Raw genomic sequence first — 23,518 nt, forward strand, 5'->3', positions numbered from 1 at the left:
TTTATGTGTGTGTATATATATAGTATACTTACAGGGGGTATAAGTCCCCCATCGGGAGCCCGGACCCCCCCTTTTTATAACATTTTGAGCATACGTCTCCCGGAGATCGGGGGACCTAAGGTAAATACGAATTTGAAAGCGGGAGAAGGGAGAAGGGAGGTAATCATTGCGTTACTATAAGCAAGACATCATAAAGTGTACTGTCTCCCTTTACTAGGATTAAAAATATCTGCCGTTTGAGATTTAATCTAAATTGAAGTTTGTAGTCAATATGTACATTATGTAAAAAAGGGAATTTATGGATCCCACACCTTTTTATTCCAAATCTCAAAAACAATTGAGTCATATTTTAAAAAAAATCAGGGTTAAGCTTTTTAACCTACAATCTAAAGAACTAATCCAAAACAAATCTGTTTGAGTCCTCATTCGGTGCAAGATTAAAAATTTTGAAGATATATACGGCTTGATTTTGCTCCTACCCTGCAACCGGGAAAATGGCGTCCAACTCATTCAGACATGCGGTAAGTCATTTTTGCTTTCTTTGATTTGTTCTTTATCTAACTTATTTATCAAGTATTATTTCTTTCTTGTACTACTATTTGACTTGTTGTCAATTGTGTGCTTTGCTGGGAAGAATGGTAATAACATTACATAGGGTTACAAAGATTTACTTGAAGTTACAGCAAGTACTGAGTAGCGAACTTGCATGCGCACGTGTTTCCAGAAATCGGGAACTCGACTCGAAACTTTTGAACATATTAAACCATTTTTCTGACACTAGTGCATATATTTTGTTGACAAATAGTATCATTTAGTAATTCTACATCGAAACTTGTGCTTGGTATTTCGGATAACAGACTCGTCTGAGGTGTCAGCTTTTGAGTGGAGAAATTGAAACTAGCTCAGCTACGAGATCGCGAGCGCGAGCTCTTTCGTCGTTTCGAACTTTTCTTTTGCACTTTGTGGCTGGTTTTTCTGTGACATCATGTATGGACTTCGAGATTTTAATATCTATATATATTTATTAACAACAACAGAACGTTAAACAGCTTGTTAATTGTTACTTGTTAAATTTAAGGAAACGAAGAAGAAATACAAACGTAAATAAAACTTATATATTTATAAATTATAGTTATACTGTACTGTGAGTGTGACTGTCAGAAGCGAAACTGAAATCAACATCGGGTCGTGTCCGAACACCCACGTGTGCACACATGCGCACGAAAAAGATCCCACGTTCACAGCGAAAGTCTCAGGGCTTGGAAGACACGCATGCATCATCTCTCGTCACTGATTATCATGATCGTATAATTCGATACTTTGACGAGACAAACCCAATGCTGTTGCGTCGAAGAAGACAGCCACAACGGGCTTGTTCGAGTCAAAGTATCACACCATAATTATCTTCAGCGTATTACCAATACCTGTCCCAATATAAGAGTTAAGACAGTTCTGGATACCAAATGTAGCTCTAGGCAATTAGAGCGACTCTGTGAGTATGCTGGTCCCCGCTTTTGTTCTGATTGACTATGAGTCTGATTTGGTGATTGACGCTGCTGAGTGAAAGAGCAATGGCTTGCATTACCGTCCTGTTCGTAGTCACCACTTTACTGGGTCATAGTCTACTAGTAGTTTCAGAGGCCACTCGCCTGGATAGTGTCAATAGCTTGCACCTTACTGGTTTTGCGAGGAAAATGGTCTTCCGAAGCACCAACACACGACTTAGCCTTGTGACCAATGCACTTGCCAGCTGCAGCTATGCTAGAAGATGTAGTATTTTTTTTAATCTTTTTGAAAGGAAAAGATCTGTGGAAGTGAAACTGTATCTGTTCATCCTGTTACTTTTGAACTCCTATGCACCAGAACCAGGCCCCGCTTTTGTCCTCGTCAGGTGACCCTTCTGATACGCACTAACCGTCACCGTGTGGGGACTGTGATGTCACAGTTACGTACTTGGGATGATAAGGGCGTATAATGTGAGACATGTGGCCACTGGTTCCACGCTAGGTATCCCCGATGACAGGTATGAAGAATTAGGTGACTCAAATATCCAATGGCACTGTGGTCTGTGTCGAAATCCTAACACTAACTGTAACAGCATCATAATTTTCAAACTGCATGTTAACGACTGGCCAACTTATTCAATATATGTATTTATCTTTCTGCCCGGATCACTCATCAACCAGAGCTAGCCAACAAAATAAATGGATGGGCCCAAGGGATTTTGTTTAAGGTTTACTGAAAATGGAACTTATTTAAGCGTTTTGTATTTGTGCAGATGGGGGAAAAAAATGACACGGGCAATGTGTACTTTCCACACTACACTTACGGACATCGCATGGTCATGGCGAGATGGGGGAAAAAAATGACACGGGCAATGTGTACTTTCCACACTACACTTACGGACATCGCATGGTCATGGCGTCCCTTTTCAGAAGACCTGAGCATGAGCCTACAGGTATCTAATTCTAAACATGAACGCCTTTTGCAATTGCTACCAGGTATAATTAACCTAACACGATAAAACCACAATGTGAGTCGTGACATGATTAGATATAATTAGACATGCATACCCCCAAAATCAAAAGTTGCTAGGACACAAAATATTTACCCAGTCGATTCGAGACATTTACTGATTTAGTGATTTACAGCCTTAAAATGTCATTTTCTAAACATGTTTTGCTTTCTCGGTTTCATTCTGTGTTTGAGTCTGCAGTTTGACAATATATAGGGGGGGGGGGGGGGATAAAAGAGATATTTTCTGTCATCAGTTAGACTGTTTCAGTGTCAACCAGTGTCAAGTGCTTTGTGTGGTTACTCCTATTGCAACTGTGACTCATTAATGTAAATTGGTTGATTTATTAGTGATTTTACACAGAGAGCTTGCATACAAAGTTTCGTACCCATGCAGTTAAAGGGGACCTTCAGTCAAAATTGTTGCCTAGTTCTTCTGCTTATCGGAATCCTCACCTTTCTAAATGTCTGTTACCAAATTTTTGCTGCACATACTGACATAGATACCGACTTTCGTTGGAGCGAATACAATGGCTTGAAAATCACATAAATTATGTTGAGAGGCTCACAAGTGGCTTCCGTGACATGGTATACCACACCACAGAGAGACGTGCGATGTCAATTTTAGCTGTCGTGTGAGTGCACCTGCACTTCAGTTGACGCCATTGGCGCTTGCTATAACAATATGATAATCAAATAATCACTGTTAATGGTAAAATGTATGTTCTTTGGTAAATAAATTGTATTTTAGGGTCGCCCAGAATTTTGCCAAAACATCATTTTTCAGATACATACCTTTGTTATGGCTCATTTTATTCAGACATTATTCATCTTTTATGTGCTGCAATTGTATTTTGCATAAACAAATCATTGTTTGAGATAATAGCCTTTTAGTTGGGTGGGTGTGGTGCTGACAACACCCAAAATGGCGACCCAAAACAGTAAAAAAATAACATTCAGTCACTCTCCTTCTGTACCTAATAACAAGGATTACTCCCTTGAAAACCTGAAACAATGGGCACCTCCCTATCTGCCATTCAAAATGGCCGACTGTTTACACGCGACATGCTGTGTTCATTTTACTTTCAAGATACATTGTGTGCAGCTGTGTTGAGTGTATTTTAGGGTATTGCAGTTTGTTTTGGTAAAGACTATGCCCGGGGATAAAAAGTATGGGCCTTCAAAGCCCAAGAAACGCAAATTTTGTGGAAATAAGCACACGAAGAAGCAGACGAATCAAAACAGCGAAAGTATAGCATCGAGTGACGAAACTGTAAGTGCTGAAAGTTCAAGTTTTGGTACAACTACAAGTGAATCAGCAGATTGTACCACTCGATCGGAACAAAAACTAGAGAACCCTGCCTTGTACAAACTGATCTTTGATTGTAGTAGTGAGGAGTCTGGTAATGAGGAAGAAGATAAATCAGACAGTGAGTGTGAAGAGAGTGAGGAAACTGATGATGCAAATTTGATTGTGGAATCTCCAGCAGGGAACAGAATAGTTGACATAAAAATTCTAGGTGACAACATTTCAGCAAATTTAGTGTGTATAGCTTTTGCTTTCATGCTGTGCAACTGTATAAAGTAGAAAGGGTCTAGCAAGCACCTTTGCTTTCCATTGTGTCAATCAACACTGTGATAGGCAGCAAACTTTCTCTTCTTCCCCCCAGGTTCCTGTTGGCAATTCTGTTGTCAACACCGTAAATCGAAGAGCGGCGTTTGCTATGAGATGTGTAGGAGCTGACGTATCTGAACTAGAAACATTCCAGTTACACCGCACACTGACCGTTTGGTATCTAGCTGAGTTTGTTCGAAGATAAGAGAGTACAAGCTGCTTCGGAATTTTTCTTGTTACTCGGGGTTTCTCCAACCACCACCCCCCCCCCCCCCCCACCACCCCCTTTCTGTGTTTTATTCTCACACAGTGTGTGTGCCATTCGTTCGTTCTCTCTCTCTCTCTCTCTCTCTCTCTCTCTCTCTCTCTCTCTCTCTCTCTCTTCCCCCCCCCCCCCCCCCCCCATTTGCATGCATGTGCCTTGTGTTCTATCCAAGTTTGTGTGCTATTGTGTTCGTCACTACTTTATATAAAACTCGAACACATTTCGTGTCGAAAAACTACTGCTTTCTGGCATAATTTTTGATTTTTCTTTCTGAAGTGACGAGCTCATTCTCCCCAAACATACTGAACGAGGCGGAGCTTGGCTCCTTTTATACCAGGAGTCGCCTCTTTAAAACATGAAACCTGGCGTTTTTCAGTGCAGTGGATTTTGGTGCAGTTAAGTAGAGTTATACGGAGGTGTAGCTAGAAAATTTGATGGTCGGACAAATCGTCCTGATCAACAAAACTTTTTCCGGTCATTTGACCGTTTCCATATATTTTAAGGACATTTAATCTTACAAAAACTCTCTCTCTTTCTCTCTCTTATCAAATGAGAAAGCACACAAACACAGCTAACCTTCAATCAGCTTCTGACTAGTAATGAACTGACAATAAAAATAAGAACAAACCAATATGGTGACACTACATAGTTGTTTTGGAGAAAACAAAATGTTAATTGAAGATTGTCCTACTTCCTGGGACTGTAGGTTGAGCTGTTGCATTGATAACTGAGGCAGACTAAGACAGACTGATGCTGTGTTCCGACTGAAGAACCTCTTTCGCTTGTTTTTTGGGTTGATTCTTCTCCCAAACCCGATACCGATGGTTGAGATTCTGACGCCAACAGATCGGTGGCCTCGTATTGCTCACTTCCCTGTTCATCTACCAAAACCCTACCCCTACTCCCAAAACATTCCAGAGTTCTTTGATGTTTCTTTTTTTAATCAGGGATTCAATGGAGGCCATGTTTACATAATCTCAATTGGACCATGAGGACGAATACGAGCGATCGTTTTCTATATATATATGTTAGCTTGTAAGTTTATTTGCCATCTTGTTTAATAAACGGTTTTAGGTCTGACCGATTTTATAGCAAACTGAGCGGTCATGGACCGGCTTATCATGTAAATGGACGGACATTTGACTGGATTACAATTTTTCGGACAATTAGGAAAAATTCCGGTCTAGGACCGATATCTGACACCAAACCACACCCCTGGTTATAGCTTCTTCTTCTTCTTCAGCGTTCCTAGATCAGGCCTCAGATTTTCAGTCTAATATGGGTTATGAAATTTGTGGTCAGCAATTTGGCGCACCATAAGGACAGAACAGAGGGATGTTCAGAAATATCAGGGATGGGAATTGACCCGCAAATCACCCTTAAGCGCGCCCCCCCCCCCCCCCCCCAAAAAAAGTTGTATGTTTCTGGTCACCCGACCCTACCTATTTTCCCTGCCGACTCGACTTTGTTTGCATTTAAAACAAAACAAGAAAAAAATGGTTTTTCGAAGGAAAAAAATCCTGTTTTTTGACAAAATAAGTTAAAAAGATATTTAAAAAAAAAAGATTCCCGACCTACCTACCCTATATTTTTTAGTCACGTTACCAGAAACATACACTTTGGGGGGGGGGGATCATAAAGGTGAATTTCCGCCTTTTTCACTTTTTCCAATTCCCATCCTAAATAATGTGTAAAATTTTCTTCTTTCCTTTTGCTCTACCAGGACAAACAGTCGAATGTGAACAAGACGGTAGTGATGCTGATGCTGAATCACCTTGTGAAGAAGACGAGGGTCCGCAGCCACCGATACAAACAAAGAAAGGCGAGTGATGTCATCTCGGCATATTGTTTGGAAACCAAGTGGATACCTGGTGTTTTTCAGTCGATTTTGCTGCACACCTTCTTTGCTATTTGACTTTGATCTGAAATATGATGTAGAATCACTGCTAGTCTCAGCCCATGAATCCACATGTTCTGTACATAGTTTTAACGATCAACATATATGGCCAAGAGTCTGATTTGGCGTCAAACCAAGTGGACAGGGGTCCTGTTTTGCCCACATCAGAGCTTCCTGTAGGATTCAAAACAAAGTCATGATGACCCCCTGTCCAAAAATCTGGAAGTCATTTTGGAATTTTAGGGAGTCACATTTTATCTAGGATTTTTCTCAAAGTTTAACGTGTGTAAACTAGCGACTGAAGGCAAGGAAAACTTGGCTTGCAAAGTTAGTTATTTCGCTACACAGTAGTAGTGAACGTCACGCGATTTTGCTAGCGTTGTATACTTGTGACTTTGCATTCGGAAACGCACCTCAGTGGTGACGTTCGGAAATAGTGTCTGCTGTGCACGGAAGCTTCTTCACAGGGGTCAAAACCTGCGCAGTTGACGCAGTGAGTGAAAATCTCGGCGTGATTTCAGTGCGTCAATTACGCAGAATCATGCGTTATCGGCAGTTGTAAAAAAACAAAAGTGGGTAAAGTACCGTATGTCTTGTGCACTTGTGTGTTAATTTGTATGATACTTGGGAATTGTTGCTATGCTGTTGGATGCAGGGGTGCTAGTTGTCTGATTCAAAACGGATTTCTGATTTGGGATGTTTGCTTAAAAATAATTTCCGATTTGATCAGGTCCGATTCAGGAATTAACTCTAAAGATTTTGATTTCTCATTACCGAGAAAGTATAGCTGGCGATGTCGTCTGCTAGACATCCCACGAAAGACGCGGCAAGCGTTACTCCACTCCACTGCCACTGAAATGTGGCGCTTTCAACAGCGTCATCACCCTGGGGCCACGAATCGGATCATAGATTGCACCCCCACCCACCCCGCTCATCAATTTTTTTTGGCGTCAATTTCCTATAGCTTTCTTGTGTGTTTTCATGCTTGACTATTTAGTCTTCCGATTTAGGTGCGCAAAAAAAATAATATCTTGTGGATTTCAGATTTGGAAGGTCTTAGTCACCAGCACCCCTGTGGATGAAATGCTGCTGCTAAAACAATTTGTTGATTTTTTTTCTCAGGATTTCCTACTGAGTGTGAATCTATCGAGTCTGACCAATCAAACCATTCAGCATCTGAGAGCAGTGTGAGTGTAGAAACTAAAATATATATGTCGTGCCCATATCACATTACCTGCTATTCAGACTTGGTCGTGTGACACGTTTTCTTCCACACGAGATTACGTTGATTGTCTAACGAAGCCGTCAGGCTGAGTTAGACATCAGCTAATCGAGTGTGGAAGAAAACTCTGTCACACGACCAAGTCGGAATAGCATTTATGTCACAGCTTCAACAGAGGAGAGAACAAACACGTTTTGCGTACTCAAGCTTGACAAACCTAAACACAGGAGCAGCCATTGTGGAGAGATCTACTTTTTGACGGAAGTGAACGAACAACTATGAATGACGTCTCGGTATATGTGAACGACGTCACAGTCATCGTCACAGTCTGTATCTTTTGAAGCATCGCATTCTTCGTGACGTCTTTCTGTGTCTGCATCCGCGAAATGTTGTTCTTTTCGGGGTCTTTGTCATCTATGTTCAGAACTCTGTCCTTCCAGTTTCAGACTAACAGGCCTCCTGAGCGAGCCACTTTCCAAGGGCAGCTAAATTCGCGTATGGAAACAGTACAGTATTCTCAGCGTTGAAGAATTTGTAAAGAGAAGAAACGATAACAGCAGGAGAAATAAAAGTTGTGTGTGCATTTTGGGGCTTTTGGGGGGACGATTTCGAGTTTGAATCCGTTCTTGCACATGCTCCAAAGCATGTAACAATCTTGCACACGTTTGCTTTAGTAGTGGCAGAGAAGGAAAGCGTGTGACACACTTGCCTATTACGCGTAATGGGATATGGTGTGATATGGGCACTACATAAACACTGATAAGATAATGCAATGGTCAATCCAAACGTTGGTTTTACTCAAAGCATCGCTTATTTGTGCATAGAATAAAATAGACAATACCCGCGCTGTGAGGGGAATGTGAAAATGGGTGCATCTGTGTGCGTGGAATCGTATGGGGTTGATTGTTTTGTTTTGATTTTTTCATTGGAATACGGAGAGGAGATCAATGGGGATTTGAAATCCGAACCTGAATATGTAGTTTTGTAACTGTTATATCCCCGAAATCAATAATATACAACTGTTGATTAAAGGGCCAGTCCAGAGCAATTTTTGCCATGTTTATTTTTAGCCGATCTGAATCCCAACCTTCCTTCCTAACTATATTCCACCCAAGTTTTAATCTCCAGGAAGCTAGCATTCCACCACTACTGCACTAGAAAGAAAACCCAGTATTCACGCCCATATGTACTAAATACGCCACTTCTTGGCCAAACAGCACATGTTCATAACTTGTGTAGTTCACAGAATGATCGTATAGTAACAGCGAACCCCCTACTGGCACTGAAACTGCATTGGTGAGCACTCTGTATGCTATGCAGTCGGGGAGACCATCACATATTTAGAAACTGGCGTTCTACCCCCAACTGTAGACCAAACAGCTTGTGCACAACCACACTATCAGCCCAAGAAAAATGCACACTTCTAAGTAAATAACTAAGCCTGTATTTCAAATTTTAGGCAATGGGTAGCTATCGTACAGATAATGAAAACGGTGTCATTCATACCCTCCGCGACAATCACAGCTCAACGCACACCACGTTGCATCGACCGGCCCATCAGTATTCTATAATAGCGACTGGCCCAGCACTGAGAGAGAGGCTCTCTCTGTATACCAAACCAATCCCCAAAGCTAACGCCTGCCTTGCCTGTGGTCGAGCCGACGGTCAGGCGAATTTCGATTTAAAAGTTTAAAGGTCACTTCCGACGTACACGATCGGAAGATTGTTGGATCGTATAGCGCTTATAAATACTTTTGAGACATAACAAAAATGGTCGCAGACATTTTCCAACGTGAGGATTCCAATAAGCCAATAAAAAGATGTACCTTTAGGTATAGATTTATCTGGCAGGATAAATATTGGTTTAGACATAAATGTTTATCATATTTTTCGTGCTAGCAATTATGGCATCATATTAGGATAATGCATATGTAAGTATTGAAAGAAACCAAAATTATAATACATTTGTGGGATTTTCATGCCGGTTTGTATTTAAATTGTTTGACAGGATGCCTCATACCGACCAGACACGGAAAACTCTGACGCAGACTCTGTATCTACGGTGTACTCAATTTTGCCACTTGTACAACCACTCCCTACAAAAGGAAAGGTGTCCTCTTCAAATGAAGGTATTTTTTTCAAAGACAAATAACATTGCCAGGTTTCACATGCATGGCAGGGCCAGACTACCGGGGGGGGGGGGGGGGGGGTTATGGGGGGTGCGCAACTCCCCCCCCCCCCCCCAGCCTAATCATGTACCTCACTTATTTAAAACATTTTTTATTATTGTTTATTTTATGCCGTTTCATGCAAGGAGCGACCATTTTCCTATCTCAGAATATGACCTACCCATCAGCTTCAGGGGGCTTTGCCCCCTCACCCCCACAAGGGGCTCTGCCCCTTGACCCTGCCAAGGGGATGTTCCCCCTAGACCACCACTGGCAACCCCCCCTCCCCTCCCCCCCCTCCTCTTAGCCTAGTCCGGCCCTGCATGATACAGTATGACTTTTTGTGTATAAATAATCTGTTTGTACTGTGCCTGTGTTGAGCGGAAAATTGTTGCCCTGCTTTAGCTCATGTCAACAATTGGACTGACCAGAATTGATTTTGGATTACTGAATAGAAGTGATATCCGATCGGATATCCGACTGTGATATATTTCTTGTAGTACCAGTTCCAGGACCGAATACCAAGTGCATAAATAGCGTAATTTGCGTAAGTGACGGCTCGTGATTGCTATCAATTTTCTCAAAGATGGGGCTAGGCTATCCTATGTTATCCCACGGCAGTGGGGCGGGGATGTAGCTCAGTCGGTAGCGCGCTGGATTTGTATCCAGTTGGCCGCTGTCAGCGTGAGTTCGTCCCCACGTTCGGCGAGAGATTTATTTCTCAGAGTCAACTTTGTGTGCAGACTCTCCTCGGTGTCCGAACACCCCCGTGTGTACACGCAAGCACAAGACCATGTGCGCACGAAAAAGATCCTGTAATCCATGTCAGAGTTCGGTGGGTTATAGAAACACGAAAATACCCAGCATGCTTCCTCCGAAAGCGGCGTATGGCTGCCTAAATGGCGGGGTAAAAACGGTCATACACGTAAATAAAAAGCCGTGGGAGTTTCAGCCCAAGAACGAACAAACAAACAAACAAACATCCCACGGCAGTTTACTGATAGCTCAAACTGTCTGTATGTGTTTCTTATTTTCATTATTGACTTTTTAATTTTAAATGTTAGGGAATAAATGGAGAAAATCTATGCAGCAGGTGGTGGTATATTGCCCGCACACTCGGACAATGCTTGTTTTCTTCTTCTTCTAGTCAGTCAGATAGCCAGACAATCAGTTGCTCATTTATATGCACCCATCTTGAAAAGAAAACCATAACGGTTTTTAAAAAAGAATAACACACACTATGCATGAATAAATACCAACAGCCTTCAAAGTTCAACCGACAGCCTTATTCTGTGACAAAGTCAGCATAATTATGTTCATTGTTGCGGCAAATTGTCGTCTTGGCGACATTTTGCTGCTCTACATAGTACATGCCTGGCTGGGTTTGAGTCCACTGGTTAGCCAGGTGTCAGAATAATGTGACTGGGTGAGATGAAGCCTGTGCTGCGACATCTGTCTTGTGTGTGGCGCACATTAAATGTCAAAGCAGCACTGCCCTGAGATAACCAAAGGGTGGACTGGGCGGTGAGCAAACAAAGTTAAGTTAAGGGTTTGAGTCCCTTCGAAAGTAGGGTGGATGATGTTTCAGTCTATCCAGGGTCGACTTATGTAAGACTCTTCGTGCCTATTCTCGACGTGTGCATCATATATATGCATGTGAAAAAGATCCTGCTTCACGGTACGATTAGACTGTGGTCAAAGCAGATACCCAGCATGCACATACATATTGGCATAATCTTTCGAAGGGACTCGGATCCCTTCTATATCTTTTTTTTACATCAATGTTGTGTTCTGTTCAACAGCCGGTGGGAAAGGAGCAACTTCTACTTGAACAGTCAGTGGGAAAGGAGCAACTTCTACTCCAACAGTCGATGGGAAAGGAGCAACTTCTACTTTAACAGTCGGTGAAAAAGGACCAACTTATACTTCAACAGTCGGTGGGAAAGGATCGAGCAACTTCTACTTCAACAGTCGGTGAAAAAGGAGCAACTTCAACAGTCGGTGAAAAAGGAGCAACTTCTACTTCAACAGCCGGTGAAAAAGGAGCAACTTCTACTTCAACAGTCAGTGAAAAAGGAGCAACTTCTACTTCAACAGTCAGTGAAAAAGGAGCAACTTCTACTTCAAAGTCAACTTCTTCAGGGAAATCTGTGTTTACTGTGGAGATTTTGACAGCCATCTGAGAAGACATTTACTACGTAAACATTCTGATGAAGAAGCAGTTGCTCCCATGGGGTCGCCTTCACGCGGCGGGAGTGTTTCCACTAAGCTACCCCACCCCTTTACTTCTCTTCTTTTGTCTTATTTCTGCCTTACCAGTCCTTTCATCTATATTTCCTTCCAAGAAAACTCTCCCTACTATTCCCTGCAGATTTCCGATTCCTTTCTTGTTGTCTTATTTCTACCTGACTGGATCCATCACCTTTATTTCACTTACCAAAAGTCTTCTTTTCCACATCCTTATTTCTCTGCACCCCGCATGTCGTATGAGGCGACTAACGGATTCTGTTTCTCCTTTAACCCTTGTTAAGTGGTTCTTGTATAGAATATAGTCAGTGTTTGTAAAGATTTTAGTCAAGCAGTATGTAAGAAATGTTTAGTCCTTTGTACTGGAAACTTGCATTCTCCCAGTAAGGTCATATATTGTACTATGTTGCAAGCCCCTGGAGCAATTTTTTGATTAGTGCTTTTGTGAACAAGAAACACTTAACAAGTGGCTCTATCCCATCTCCCCCCTTTCCCCTATCCCATCTCCCCCTTTCCCTCGTGGCGATATAACCTTCGTGGTTGAAAACGACGTTAAACACCAAATAAAGAAAGAAAGTCAGACTGGTGCTCAGGACTCTAGTCAGACTGGTGCTCAGCCCTCTTCTGCTCAGGACTCTAGTCAGACTGTTGCTCAGGACTCTAGTCAGACTGGTGCTCAGCCCTCTTCTGCTCAGGACTCTAGTCAGACTAGTGCTCAGCCCTCTTCTGCTCAGGGTTCATTGAAAAAGAAAAGAGACTATGTTGTTTGGACATCTGCTGACACTGAATCAGTTTCCTCTTATTTTCAAGTCTTTTTTTACTGCTAAATGGACAGGCACAAAGGGTAAATTGCCAGGTAAAGATTGTGTACTGAACTTTTTACAATTGCACACTATTTTTTCTGGAAGACATTTCTCCAAAAACAAATTGGTGAAGTTGGTTAAAACCAAAGTGTTCAATGAGCGAACAACACTCAGAAAAACCAGGGCTCAATGTTTGAAACCTTTTGAAGAATTTTCATTGGCCATATATCCAGAAGCTCGCATTCATTTCATGGATAAGTGAATGGGACAAACGTCCGGACCAATGCTCAAGTTTGTGAGGATATGATATTATGAGTATATAGTCACAAATGTGTACAAGTTTGTGTATAATTATATGTGTACCGTATTTGACGGATTACAAGACGCACCGTTTTATAAGCCGCACCCCCGACTTTTAACAAAAAATTGGGACGAGCCACGTATAGGCCACGTCACTATATTAGCCGCCGTCGAAAAAAAAATAATCAGATCGTGTCAATCAATCAAAACAACCAGGCAAACGAAAATTACAGTATTTGGCAAAATCGGCTCGGAGAATAAACAAGTGAAACAAAGAAGAAAAGTGAAAAGGTTTGAAGAAAAACATCACATACACACAATTTGTAACCAACACGCACATGTAGTCCCGCCCGGAATAAGCTTTTTTGGGATGATTTACAACTTTTGCGCACATTTCGAGCGGACGAAAACACAACATGGTGGCTCTCGCTCCTCCAACTATCGCAAGACACAAAAAAACGAAATCTCGCGCACGCGCGAGATCCTGATACATCCAATGTTTCTCTGTACGGTATCTTGTCACGACGACTTGTTGACAAACGAAGATTCGCGAAAGAAAGAGAAAAGGGCCGAGTCTTGAGTAGAGAGCTAATAAAGTACCGGTAATCGCTAATCGAGCGAAATGAAAATCCGCGGCGACTTCCATTAGGTGAATGCTATTCAAGTTTAGGTAACGTTTTAGCCGCATCTTTTTATAAGCCGCAATGCGATTTGTTTTGAAAAAAAGTCGCGTCTTGTAGTCCGTCAAATACGGTATATATGTACAGTCGCAAGAATGTACAAGTTTGTAAGGATATGACTATTACAGTATAGGTGTGTATGGGCACAAGTATTACATACAAGTTTGTAAGGATATATTACCGTAAAATCCCTAGCATAAGCCCACCATCTAGCAAACGCCCACCCCCCACTTTGGGCCAAAAGTTGTGCACAGGGGTAACTACCTAGCAAACGCCCACCCTGCTTTTTTCAAAGAGACTATAGGCTCACTTTCACTAGGATTTGTGCAGCCTGTTCTAAAAGTCATCTTTTTCCCCTTCTTTACCTTTTCGTGTTTCTTTCCTTTTTTTCTTATTCTTTGTCCCCTCTCCTCACTCCCACCCATCGTTCATGTTTTTTCGAGTTTCTCCTCTTTTTTTTCCTAAGTTTGTGGGTTTTTCTTTCTCAGAAAGATTGGGCCTTTTGAAGACAAAATCCAAGTTCAGTTAACGTTTCATTTCCAAAGACGATCGTGTAATTTCTTCCCTGTACAGAAAGAAAGGGCTTCATTGGTGTTGACATTTCGACATTTCATCAAGTTTCTTTTTCCCGGAATTGTGTTGTTATTGTTTGTCCTTGCAAAGGTCTGGTGATTTTCTTTTTACTTTATAAATTTATATGAATGACTATGCTTGGGTTGTTTTCAGAAGAGCCAGTCCTTTTTTCTCTCTCTCTCTCTCTCTCTCTTTCTCTCTCTCTCTCTCTCTCTCTCTCTCTCTCTCTCTCTCTCTCTCTCTCTCTCTCTCTCTCTCTCTCTCTCTCTCTCGGTTGGCCTTCTTTACCTCAAAGTCATTTTTCTTTCTTTTTTCCTTCACTTCTACTCACACGACCTAACTTACATGCTTTCGGGGTTTGTATTCACTCAATTACACGATTGAGCACAAAACTTACTTTGTGCAAAGGGGTCTATCCCTAGCAAACGCCCACCCCCCAATTTTGCCCTAAATCTGTGCACAGGGGGGGGGTGGGCCTATGCTAGGGATTTTACGGTATGTGTGTGTGTGTTAGACTGTGAAGGAGACATCACATTTTTCAGTGCGTGTGATATTCAGTTGTCCGTAGGCTTTGGTCGCAAGCACAACAGTCTGACTGCTACTGAATTTTCCTGGCTGGTTACCCCTAGTGTGTGTTGTTTACGGTATATGCAGTTCACGTCTCAGCTACTCAAAGTGAACATTGGTTTAAGTAATGGTTAAAATTACGCACACAGAGCCATTCTATGTTAAATCAAGTTATCAAATATCAACGAATCAAATCAGAGAGAGGTTGAGAGACTAAGTCAAAGAAAGGGACTGTGACTGTGAGACAGTAATTAGTCAAGGGGACAGAGTAAAGCGAGGGACCGGACGGTTCTCATGCTCGCAGACATTCACGAACAAGGATACAGAACATTTGCGATTGTATGCCTTTTAATTCTGTGAATATTTTCTGCAATTGCACATACCTGTCAAGTACTTTTGGCCTCTGACCATAGTAAATGGCATAAGAAACCATAGTTGGGGATCAAAAACCATAGTTAATGCGTGGATCAGGATGTGGTTAAACACACAAATTCAACTTCTCATGCATACACACTAAACCAATCAGATTGTTTTTCGCAAACTAAAAGTAAAACACATAAATTTCTTTCTGCACAAACTGCTCTTTATTTACCACTACATGTAATACATTTACACTGCACTCTTGTTCGTTCATTTTTTTTCTCACTTGTCACTTGTCACTTGTGTTCTTAGTTGTATTCATCTGTGCAAATGCTCCCATGGGGTCGCCTTCACGCGGCGGGAGTGTTTTTACCAAGCTACCCCACCCCTTTACTTCTCTTCTTTTGTCTTATTTCTGCCTTACCAGTCCTTTCACCTATATTTCCTTCCAAGAAAACTCTCCCTACTATTCCCTGCAGTTTTCCAATTCTTTTCTTGTTGTCTTATTTCTACCTGACTGGATCCATCACCTTTATTTCACTTACCAAAAGTCTTCTTTTCCACATCCTTATTTCTCTGCACCCCGCATGTCGTAAGAGGCGACTAACGGATTCTGTTCCTCCTTTTACCCTTAAGTGGTTCTTGTATAGAATATAGTCAATGTTTGTAAAGATTTTAGTCAAGCAGTATGTAAGAAATGTTTAGTCCTTTGTACTGGAAACTTGCATTCTCCCAGTGAGGTCATATATTGTACTACGTTGCAAGCCCCTGGAGCAATTTTTTTATTAGTGCTTTTGTGAACAAGAAACACTTAACAAGTGGCTCTATCCCATCTCCCCCCTTTCCCCGTCGCGATATAACCTTCGTGGTTGAAAACGACGTTAAACACCAAAGAAAGAAAGAAATCTGTGCAAATCTTTGCTTTGTCAATCATGCTGCCAGTCACCTTAAAATCATGGCAGCATGCATCAGAGTTAATTTTGACCTGCAAGAAGGCAGTCAGTGTGTCAGCTCCCAGACTGTGATCCAGCACTTAAAGGTGTTGCAGGGTTTCACTGCCAAATGGAAATTTATTCAACATTTTCCTCACACAGGCCACGTAGAACTGGCGCACATCATGCCAGAACTTCTGTTGTGTTGCTGGTGCAAGCTCCTCCTCAGAAATGAATGAACGGCAGTCCATGCCAGCAAAAAAAAAATAAAATAAATAAAAAAATTTTTTTTTTTTTAAATCAATAAAAAAAAAAATGCTGAAAATGCGTATGGTTTGAGGTATACGACGTAGGACCCAAAAAACACCGAAAAACCGTAAGAATTACGCAGAATGCGTAGGACTTGACAGGTATGAATAGCATGCTTTTTTATGAATGTCAAAAACTACTATTTAGTATCTTGTTTAGATTTCCTCACAGTATTGATTTTATATGTCGTCTTTTATACGCCGTATGTCTTAATATTGCTTGCTTTTGTGTATATATGTATTTCTGTGCAAAATCGTTTGGGTTATTAACTTATTGTTCCTCACTTCGTTTATCAATTCATTTACTTACTTCTTAATTTGTATGTTTTTAATACCTGTATCAACAATGTGTATGCCAATTAATGTAATACGCTTGAGGCTTTCCGAAAGTACTTTATTATTATTATTTTTATTATTGTTATTGACGGGTGCAATAGCCTAGTGGTAAGACGCCGGCCTCCAAAGCGAGAGGTCATGGGTTTGAATCCCAGGCGCTGCCACCTGGTGGGTTAAGGGTGGAGATTTTTTCGATCTCCCAGGTCAACTTATGTGCAGACCTGCCAGTGTCTTATCCCCCTTCATGTGTTCACGCAAGCACAAGACCAAGTGCGCACGGAAAAGATCCTGTAATCCATGTCAGTGTTCGGTGGGTTATAGAAACACAAAAATACCCAGCCTGCTTCCTCCGAAAGCTCCCGCAGTGGGGCACTGCGGTTATGAAATTAAAGGCCCCTCCTGTTTTTGGAACCGCAGGAGCTTTCTAGTTTGCTGTTAGGTAGATTTTTGGTTCCTCTTTCCTGTCATGCTCTCTTTTTCTTCATGAATTCTTTTCTTTTTTCTGCCTTCTTGCTCATTCACCTGTATTTTTTCCAAAAATATCTTCTCTTGCCGCTTGTCTCGCGATTCATGTATAGTTTAATCTGTTAGTGTTCTGATGTAAGTCCAGCAGTAGATAGGTTAAGCCTATTTTAACATACTGGAAACTGGTAATCTTCCAGTAGGTATTAATTTACTAAAGTTTTACTAAAGCCTGCTGGGACACAAGTAATGGGTTAGTGCATTTGTAAACAGGAATCGCTTGACAAGTGGCCCCCTTCATCCCCCCCTTCCTCGTCCTGATATGGCTCTGCGTAGTCGGCTGGACGTTAAGCAACAAATAAACAAACAAACAAACAATTCCTCCGAAAGCGGCGTATGGCTGCCTGAATGGCAGGGTAAAAACGGTCATACACTTAAAAATCCACTCGTGCAAAAAACACGAGTAAACGTGGGAGTTTCAGCCCATGAACGCAGAAGAAGAATTATCATTATTATTATTATTATTATTATTAAAGGGCTGTTTACCCTTGGTGGTCTAAACTTGTTTGTAAGCACATGAAAACACTTCGCTTGACTACAATGAAGCATTAGCATAAGGAAATCCAGGTTTAGAATTATTGCATTGCAAAGAAATGTAATTATTTTCAAAATTCTTCAATACATAACTGAAATAAATGTATGCATGAGTGTACGCAGTAACTTGAGTAAGTAACTTAGTAAGTGTGCCTACTCTTTATGCATGCATTTTTTATTTTAGAAATTAGTGACAACAGACAAGGCAAAACATGCGCATAAAATGACATTCCAAATTTTACCAAAGATGCATTACAAACGCTTACAGATGACTGGAAAAGCAACGTACGCAATGCATCCTCGGTAAAATATCGCTCAAATTTGGAATGTCGTTTGATGCTCATGTTTTGCCTTGGTACTAATTTCCAAAACAAGAAATGCATGCGGAAATTATTGAAGAATAGGCACACTTACTTACCGCGAACACTCATGCATTTATTGTTGTTGTGTATTGAATTTGAAGCATTTTGAAAATAATTGCATTTCTCTGCAATGCAATAATGATGACTGGTACATTTCCGCACGTTTGGAGGACCGGTACATCTTACCACATTAGGGTGTTGTGCTTGTCGTAAGAGTCGCGAGTAAAACATCACTTTCTCTTATCTTTTACTATTTCTCTTCACCTTTATTCTTTTCACCCTTCAAACTCTCCATACAATCTTACAATTGCATTTCTGGGGTATTGTCTGGGGCTGCACATGTGCTCGTTTCCTGTTGTGAACTGGTTTTGCCCACTTAAAATTGTCTGGGGCTGCAGATGTGTTTGTTTCCCGTTGTGGACCCGGGTTCGGTCCATCCAGCGGGTTTTGTCCAGTTGGTTGGGCGGAATGTAGCTCATTCGTAGAGGAGCGTGGCGCCCCCTAATTGGCGTAGAGGCGCGTCCCCCGGGTGGTGGATGGGGGAGCCTTCTCTACTAATTTCTGAGAGAAGGTCGCATCACTCTCGATGCCGTGAACCTAATTAGGATCTTTTTCTTGTTTCTTCTCTATTTCTGCCTCCCCAAAGTCCTTTTACTTTCCTTTTCTCACCCATAAAATTCTTCACTTATTACCCTTGTTAAGTGGTTCTTGTATAGAATATAGTCAATGTTTGTAAAGATTTTAGTCAAGCAGTATCATGAGTATGTAAGAAATGTTTAGTCCTTTGTACTGGAAACTTGCATTCTCCCAGTAAGGTCATATATTGTACTACGTTGCAAGCCCCTGGAGCAATTTTTTGATTAGTGCTTTTGTGAACAAGAAACACTTAACAAGTGGCTCTATCCCATCCCCCCCCTTTCCCCTATCCCATCTCCCCCCTTTCCCTCGTTGCGATATAACCTTCGTGGTTGAAAACGACGTTAAACACCAAATAAAGAAAGTAGAGGAGCGTGGCACAGTTCCGTCAACTATGATTGCGAAAATCTTGTGATGCAGGTCACAGGATAAAATCCCAGTCCTTAGTCCTGAGAAGACCCATGGACTGGAATTAAAGCAATGTATAAATGAAATAGGATGACCGGTACATATCAGGACAACTGGTACATCTCCCATTTTAGGATGGCGACAACATGCCCCAAGTTAGGCTGACCAGTACATGTCCCACGTTAGGGTGACCAATACATCTATCACATTAATGACTGGTACATCCCGCGTTAAAACAACTGGGATATCCCACATTAGGATGACCGGTACACCCCACGTTAAAACAACCGGGATATCCCACATAAGGTTGTTCGACACATCCCACATTAGGACGACCAGAACATCCCATGTTAGGACAAGCGGGACATCCCATGTTATTCCTGTTTACCTTAAAGGTTACAAGTGAGTTCTTTAGATGGACATTGTAATGTTACCTTAGTTCCAATTTAGTGTTTTTAGTTATTGTTAATTTCTTTAAGATACAGTTACAATTGTTTGAGTTCTTTAAATGAACATTCTAAAGTTTCCTTGAGTGTCAATAAAATGATAAATATTTGTACAACTTTGTTGCATGTTTCTGACTGTGAACATAGATTGTGTTGCATGTTTCTGACTGTGAACATAGATTGTGTTGCATGTTTCTGACTGTGAACATAGATTGTGTTGCATGTTTCTGACTGCGAACATAGATTGTGTTGCATGTTAGTTTTGTTACTGTAAATTTATTAATGCTTGACCAGCGCGGTTAGCCTAGTGGTAAGGCGTCCGCCCCGTGATCGGGAAGTCGTGGGTTCAAACCCCGGCCGGGTCATACCTAAGACTTTAAAATTGGCAATCTAGTGGCTGCTCCGCCTGGCGTCTGGCATTATGGGGTTAGTGCTAGGACTGGTTGGTCCGGTGTCAGAATAATGTGACTGGGTGAGACATGAAGCCTGTGCTGCGACTTCTGTCTTGTGTGTGGCGCACGTTATATGTCAAAGCAGCACCGCCCTGATATGGCCCTTCGTGGTCGGCTGGGCGTTAAGCAAACAAACAAACAATTAATGCTTGCATTTGAAATTCCAGTGACATTAACAGTGCTACCACACAAATGACAGAAAAATAAAACAACAACAATAATTACCATATTTTCTCAATACATGTAAATTGTAATAGGGTGTCTAAAGGTGATCCATGATAAGTTTCATCCCGTCGGGTTTAAACGTACTGAATATTATCCCGACAGGACCGAGTCATCCCTAGTTTGCGAGGTTGTGCTGTTCACATGGGCAGAGATTTTGATTTGACTTGCCGCCGACTAAAATCGCTTGAAAGTTGGTCACAAGTTGGTTGCAAGTCTTCCATGTGAACAGCACTTTATCGTGTATCTAAGTCATCCGATTGTTGCTTTAAAGCCCCCTTTTCCCTTTTATGACAATAGGCGACTTGCACTATCGGCCTGCACCGCCAAATCGCGCGATAAATCTGCCGTAACTTTCATGGCCTTGCGAGATCTGCCGCAAAATGGGGGCATGTCCGGATAGCTCAGTGAGAGTTTGCAGACACTTCGCCTTGACAATTCATAATTTTCATAAAATTGTGAATTTTCAATGTGAAAAGTGTGCTGCAGCAATGATAGCCGCGAGAATAATTCGAAAGTTCGTTCAAAGCACCCAAGCATAGCCCGTGCAAAAAGAAAAGGCAATCAAGTTTTTTTTTAAAACATTTATTTCACACAAGCCAGAAAACACCAGTGCTTGTGAGAGCAAAACGTTTGCCCGCAGCGAAGTGAACTTTCCTTCTCTTTCACACTCGAGAGCTATTGAAGCGGGGTATTGTGCAAGTCGGCTATTCTGTATTAGGTTGTCCAAAAACACATACTGTTGAGTTCAATCATAATTCTGTCAATGATGCGTTTCATAATCATATACCAGTCGGTTTTTGAGTCACTTGAGAAAAAGTGACTCTATGTAATCGGTCAGTGTTAGTCTGTCCGGCCGGCCGGCTGGCCTGCCGTCCGGCCGGCCGGCCGTCCGTAGACACCACCTTAACGTTGGACTTTTCTCGGAAACTATCAAAGCGATCCGGCTCATATTTTGTTTAGTCGTGACCTCCAATGACCTCTACACTTTAACGATGGTTTCGTTGACCTTTGACCTTTTTCAAGGTCACAGGTCAGCGTCAAAGGAAAAATTAGACATTTTATATCTTTGACAAAGTTCATCGGATGTGATTGAAACTTTGTAGGATTATTCTTTACATCAAAGTATTTACATCTGTAGCCTTTTACGAACGTTATCAGAAAAACAAGGGAGATAACTAGCCTTTTCTGTTCGGCAACACACAACTTAACGTTGGGCTTTTCTCGGAAACTATAAAAGTGACCGGGCTCAAATTTTATGTGAACGTGACTCCCAGTGACCTCTACACTTTGACGTCTGCTTTGGTGACCTTTGACCTTTTTCAAGGTCACAGGTATGTCTTGAAGGAAAAAAATTGAAATATCATATCTCTGAAACTATTCATCGGATTTGATTCAAACTTTATAGGATTATTCTTTACATCAAATTATTTACATCTGTATTGTGTTGTGAATAGCAATTTCTTCCTGTCCATCTGATGCCTCATATAATATTCAGAACTGCGAAAGTGACTCGATCGAGCGTTTGCTCTTCTTGTTTTTCTTGTCTGGAATAAAGACTTTTTTCAGCATTACCAGGCTATTGATGGTCTCATGGATCTGTTCCCGTTATAACACCCAAGTTAAGCAGCGAGGGGGCTAAGATGCGGATGGATGACCGTCTAAAAGGGCGTAGATTACTGCATATATATCTCTTCACCTATAACAAATGATTTCCTTCTTCACTTCGGCCTTGTTAAGATTTCATTGGTTTCAATTTGAAAGTTAAAGAAAATTTCATAAATTATGTTACAAATATGCAGTGTTAGGAATAAGAATACAAACATTATAGAGGAAGTTCTTTTGGGTGCAGTGAACAACAAATGTAAACTCTCTTGTTGGTATGTTTTAAAAATCTAAACGGTTCATACTTTCAATCTTGTAGGTAGGTTTATGTTCGCAAGTTCACATAAAATCATTTATGCAACAAATTCAGACTCACCTAATTTAGCCAAAACGATATATGACAAAATGTTGCATCAGTTGATTGATGTCAACGGAGGGACGATACTGCCTTCCGTGAAACATAATTATTTTTAGCCACCAAGCTCACCACTGAAAGCTAACATTATTTTAAACCTGGACAATTACCGGTAGCTCAGTTCGTAGAGCACTGGACTTGTGATCGGAAGGTCGCAGGTTCAAATTCGGGCCGGGATGGACACGGGTCAACTTTATGTGCAGACCCAGAGACGGAAGCCATGTCCCACCCCCGTGTCATCACAATGGCACGTAAAAGACCTTGATCATTCTGCCATAAGTGCAGGTGGCTGAATACACCTAAACACGCAGACACCTGGGTAGCGCGACTCCGTTGCTGCTAGCTTTCCACTGGGAGGAAGCGACCCGAATTTCCCAGCAATCACCACAAATACATACTTTCAAGGTTGATTATTTATTGACAGAAGACTTATTTACAAAAATAAAAAAACTGCAGATATATGATTTGTCATGGTGGCCCTAAGGTTTTTTGAACATATAAGGGGGTTTGGGGTGACCAACCTGGTATGTATTTGTGGTGATTTACTTACAATTTCATTGATAAATATCCAATAAAGTAATGAAAATGAAATGAAAAGTCTTCTGTCAATAAATAATCAACCTTGAAAGTATGTATTTGTGGTGATTTACTTACAATTTCATTGATAAATATCCAATAAAGTAATGAAAAAATGAAAATGAATTATTTGATATAGTTTCTGTTAGATCAAAGTGGGCCGATCTGTACCTTTAAAGGGGCATTCTAGAGCAATGTTTGCTAAGTTGTTTATTAGCTGCTCATACTTTCAATCTTGTAGGCAGGTTTTTCTCTGTAAAACCCCCTTTTCTAACTGATGATAAATGATAATTAATTTTAGCCACCAAACTCCCTACAGAAAGCTACAACATTCTTTTTAAGCCTGGACACATTTTTTATATATATCTGGTGACCTTAAATCCCCCTTTTCAAAAGGGTGACTTAAGGTTGGGTTAAGGTTAGTCACCCCAAACCCCCTTATATGTTCAAAAAACCTTAGGGCCACCATGACAAATCATATATCTGCAGTTTTTTTATTTTTGTAAATAAGTCTTCTGTCAATAAATAATCAACCTTGAAAGTATGTATTTGT

General features: G+C 41.2%; 1 protein-coding gene across 2 annotated transcripts; it reads left to right on the top strand.

The window, feature by feature from the left end:
- The first annotated feature begins 38 nt into the window (after positions 1 to 38).
- Positions 39 to 16,375, top strand: LOC138969341 (uncharacterized). 2 transcript variants are annotated; one of them, XM_070342115.1, is made up of 5 exons: positions 39 to 521; positions 2,279 to 2,458; positions 6,118 to 6,216; positions 9,522 to 9,642; positions 11,484 to 16,375. In XM_070342115.1, the coding sequence occupies exons 1-5, from the start codon at positions 495 to 497 to the stop codon at positions 11,510 to 11,512; spliced, it is 456 nt and encodes a 151-aa protein (XP_070198216.1). In that variant the 5' UTR covers positions 39 to 494; the 3' UTR covers positions 11,513 to 16,375. The 2 variants fall into 2 exon arrangements, with proteins under 2 accessions (XP_070198216.1, XP_070198217.1); XM_070342116.1 differs by lacking the exons at positions 39 to 521; positions 2,279 to 2,458 and adding an exon at positions 2,745 to 3,787.
- Positions 16,376 to 23,518: the final 7,143 nt, after the last annotated feature.

This window comes from Littorina saxatilis, linkage group LG6 (genome assembly GCF_037325665.1).
Source record: "Littorina saxatilis isolate snail1 linkage group LG6, US_GU_Lsax_2.0, whole genome shotgun sequence".
In the NCBI taxonomy this organism is placed as follows: Eukaryota; Metazoa; Mollusca; class Gastropoda; order Littorinimorpha; family Littorinidae; genus Littorina; species Littorina saxatilis.

Bases quoted from the DNA above. Each gene is read 5' to 3' on its own strand.
- LOC138969341 (XM_070342115.1), top strand. From the start codon at position 495: ATGGCGTCCAACTCATTCAGACATGCG. The intron at 6,217-9,521 runs GCGAGTGATGTC...ATTGTTTGACAG, and splicing joins ACCGATACAAACAAAGAAAG to GATGCCTCATACCGACCAGA. The intron at 9,643-11,483 runs GTATTTTTTTCA...TCTGTTCAACAG, and splicing joins GGTGTCCTCTTCAAATGAAG to CCGGTGGGAAAGGAGCAACT.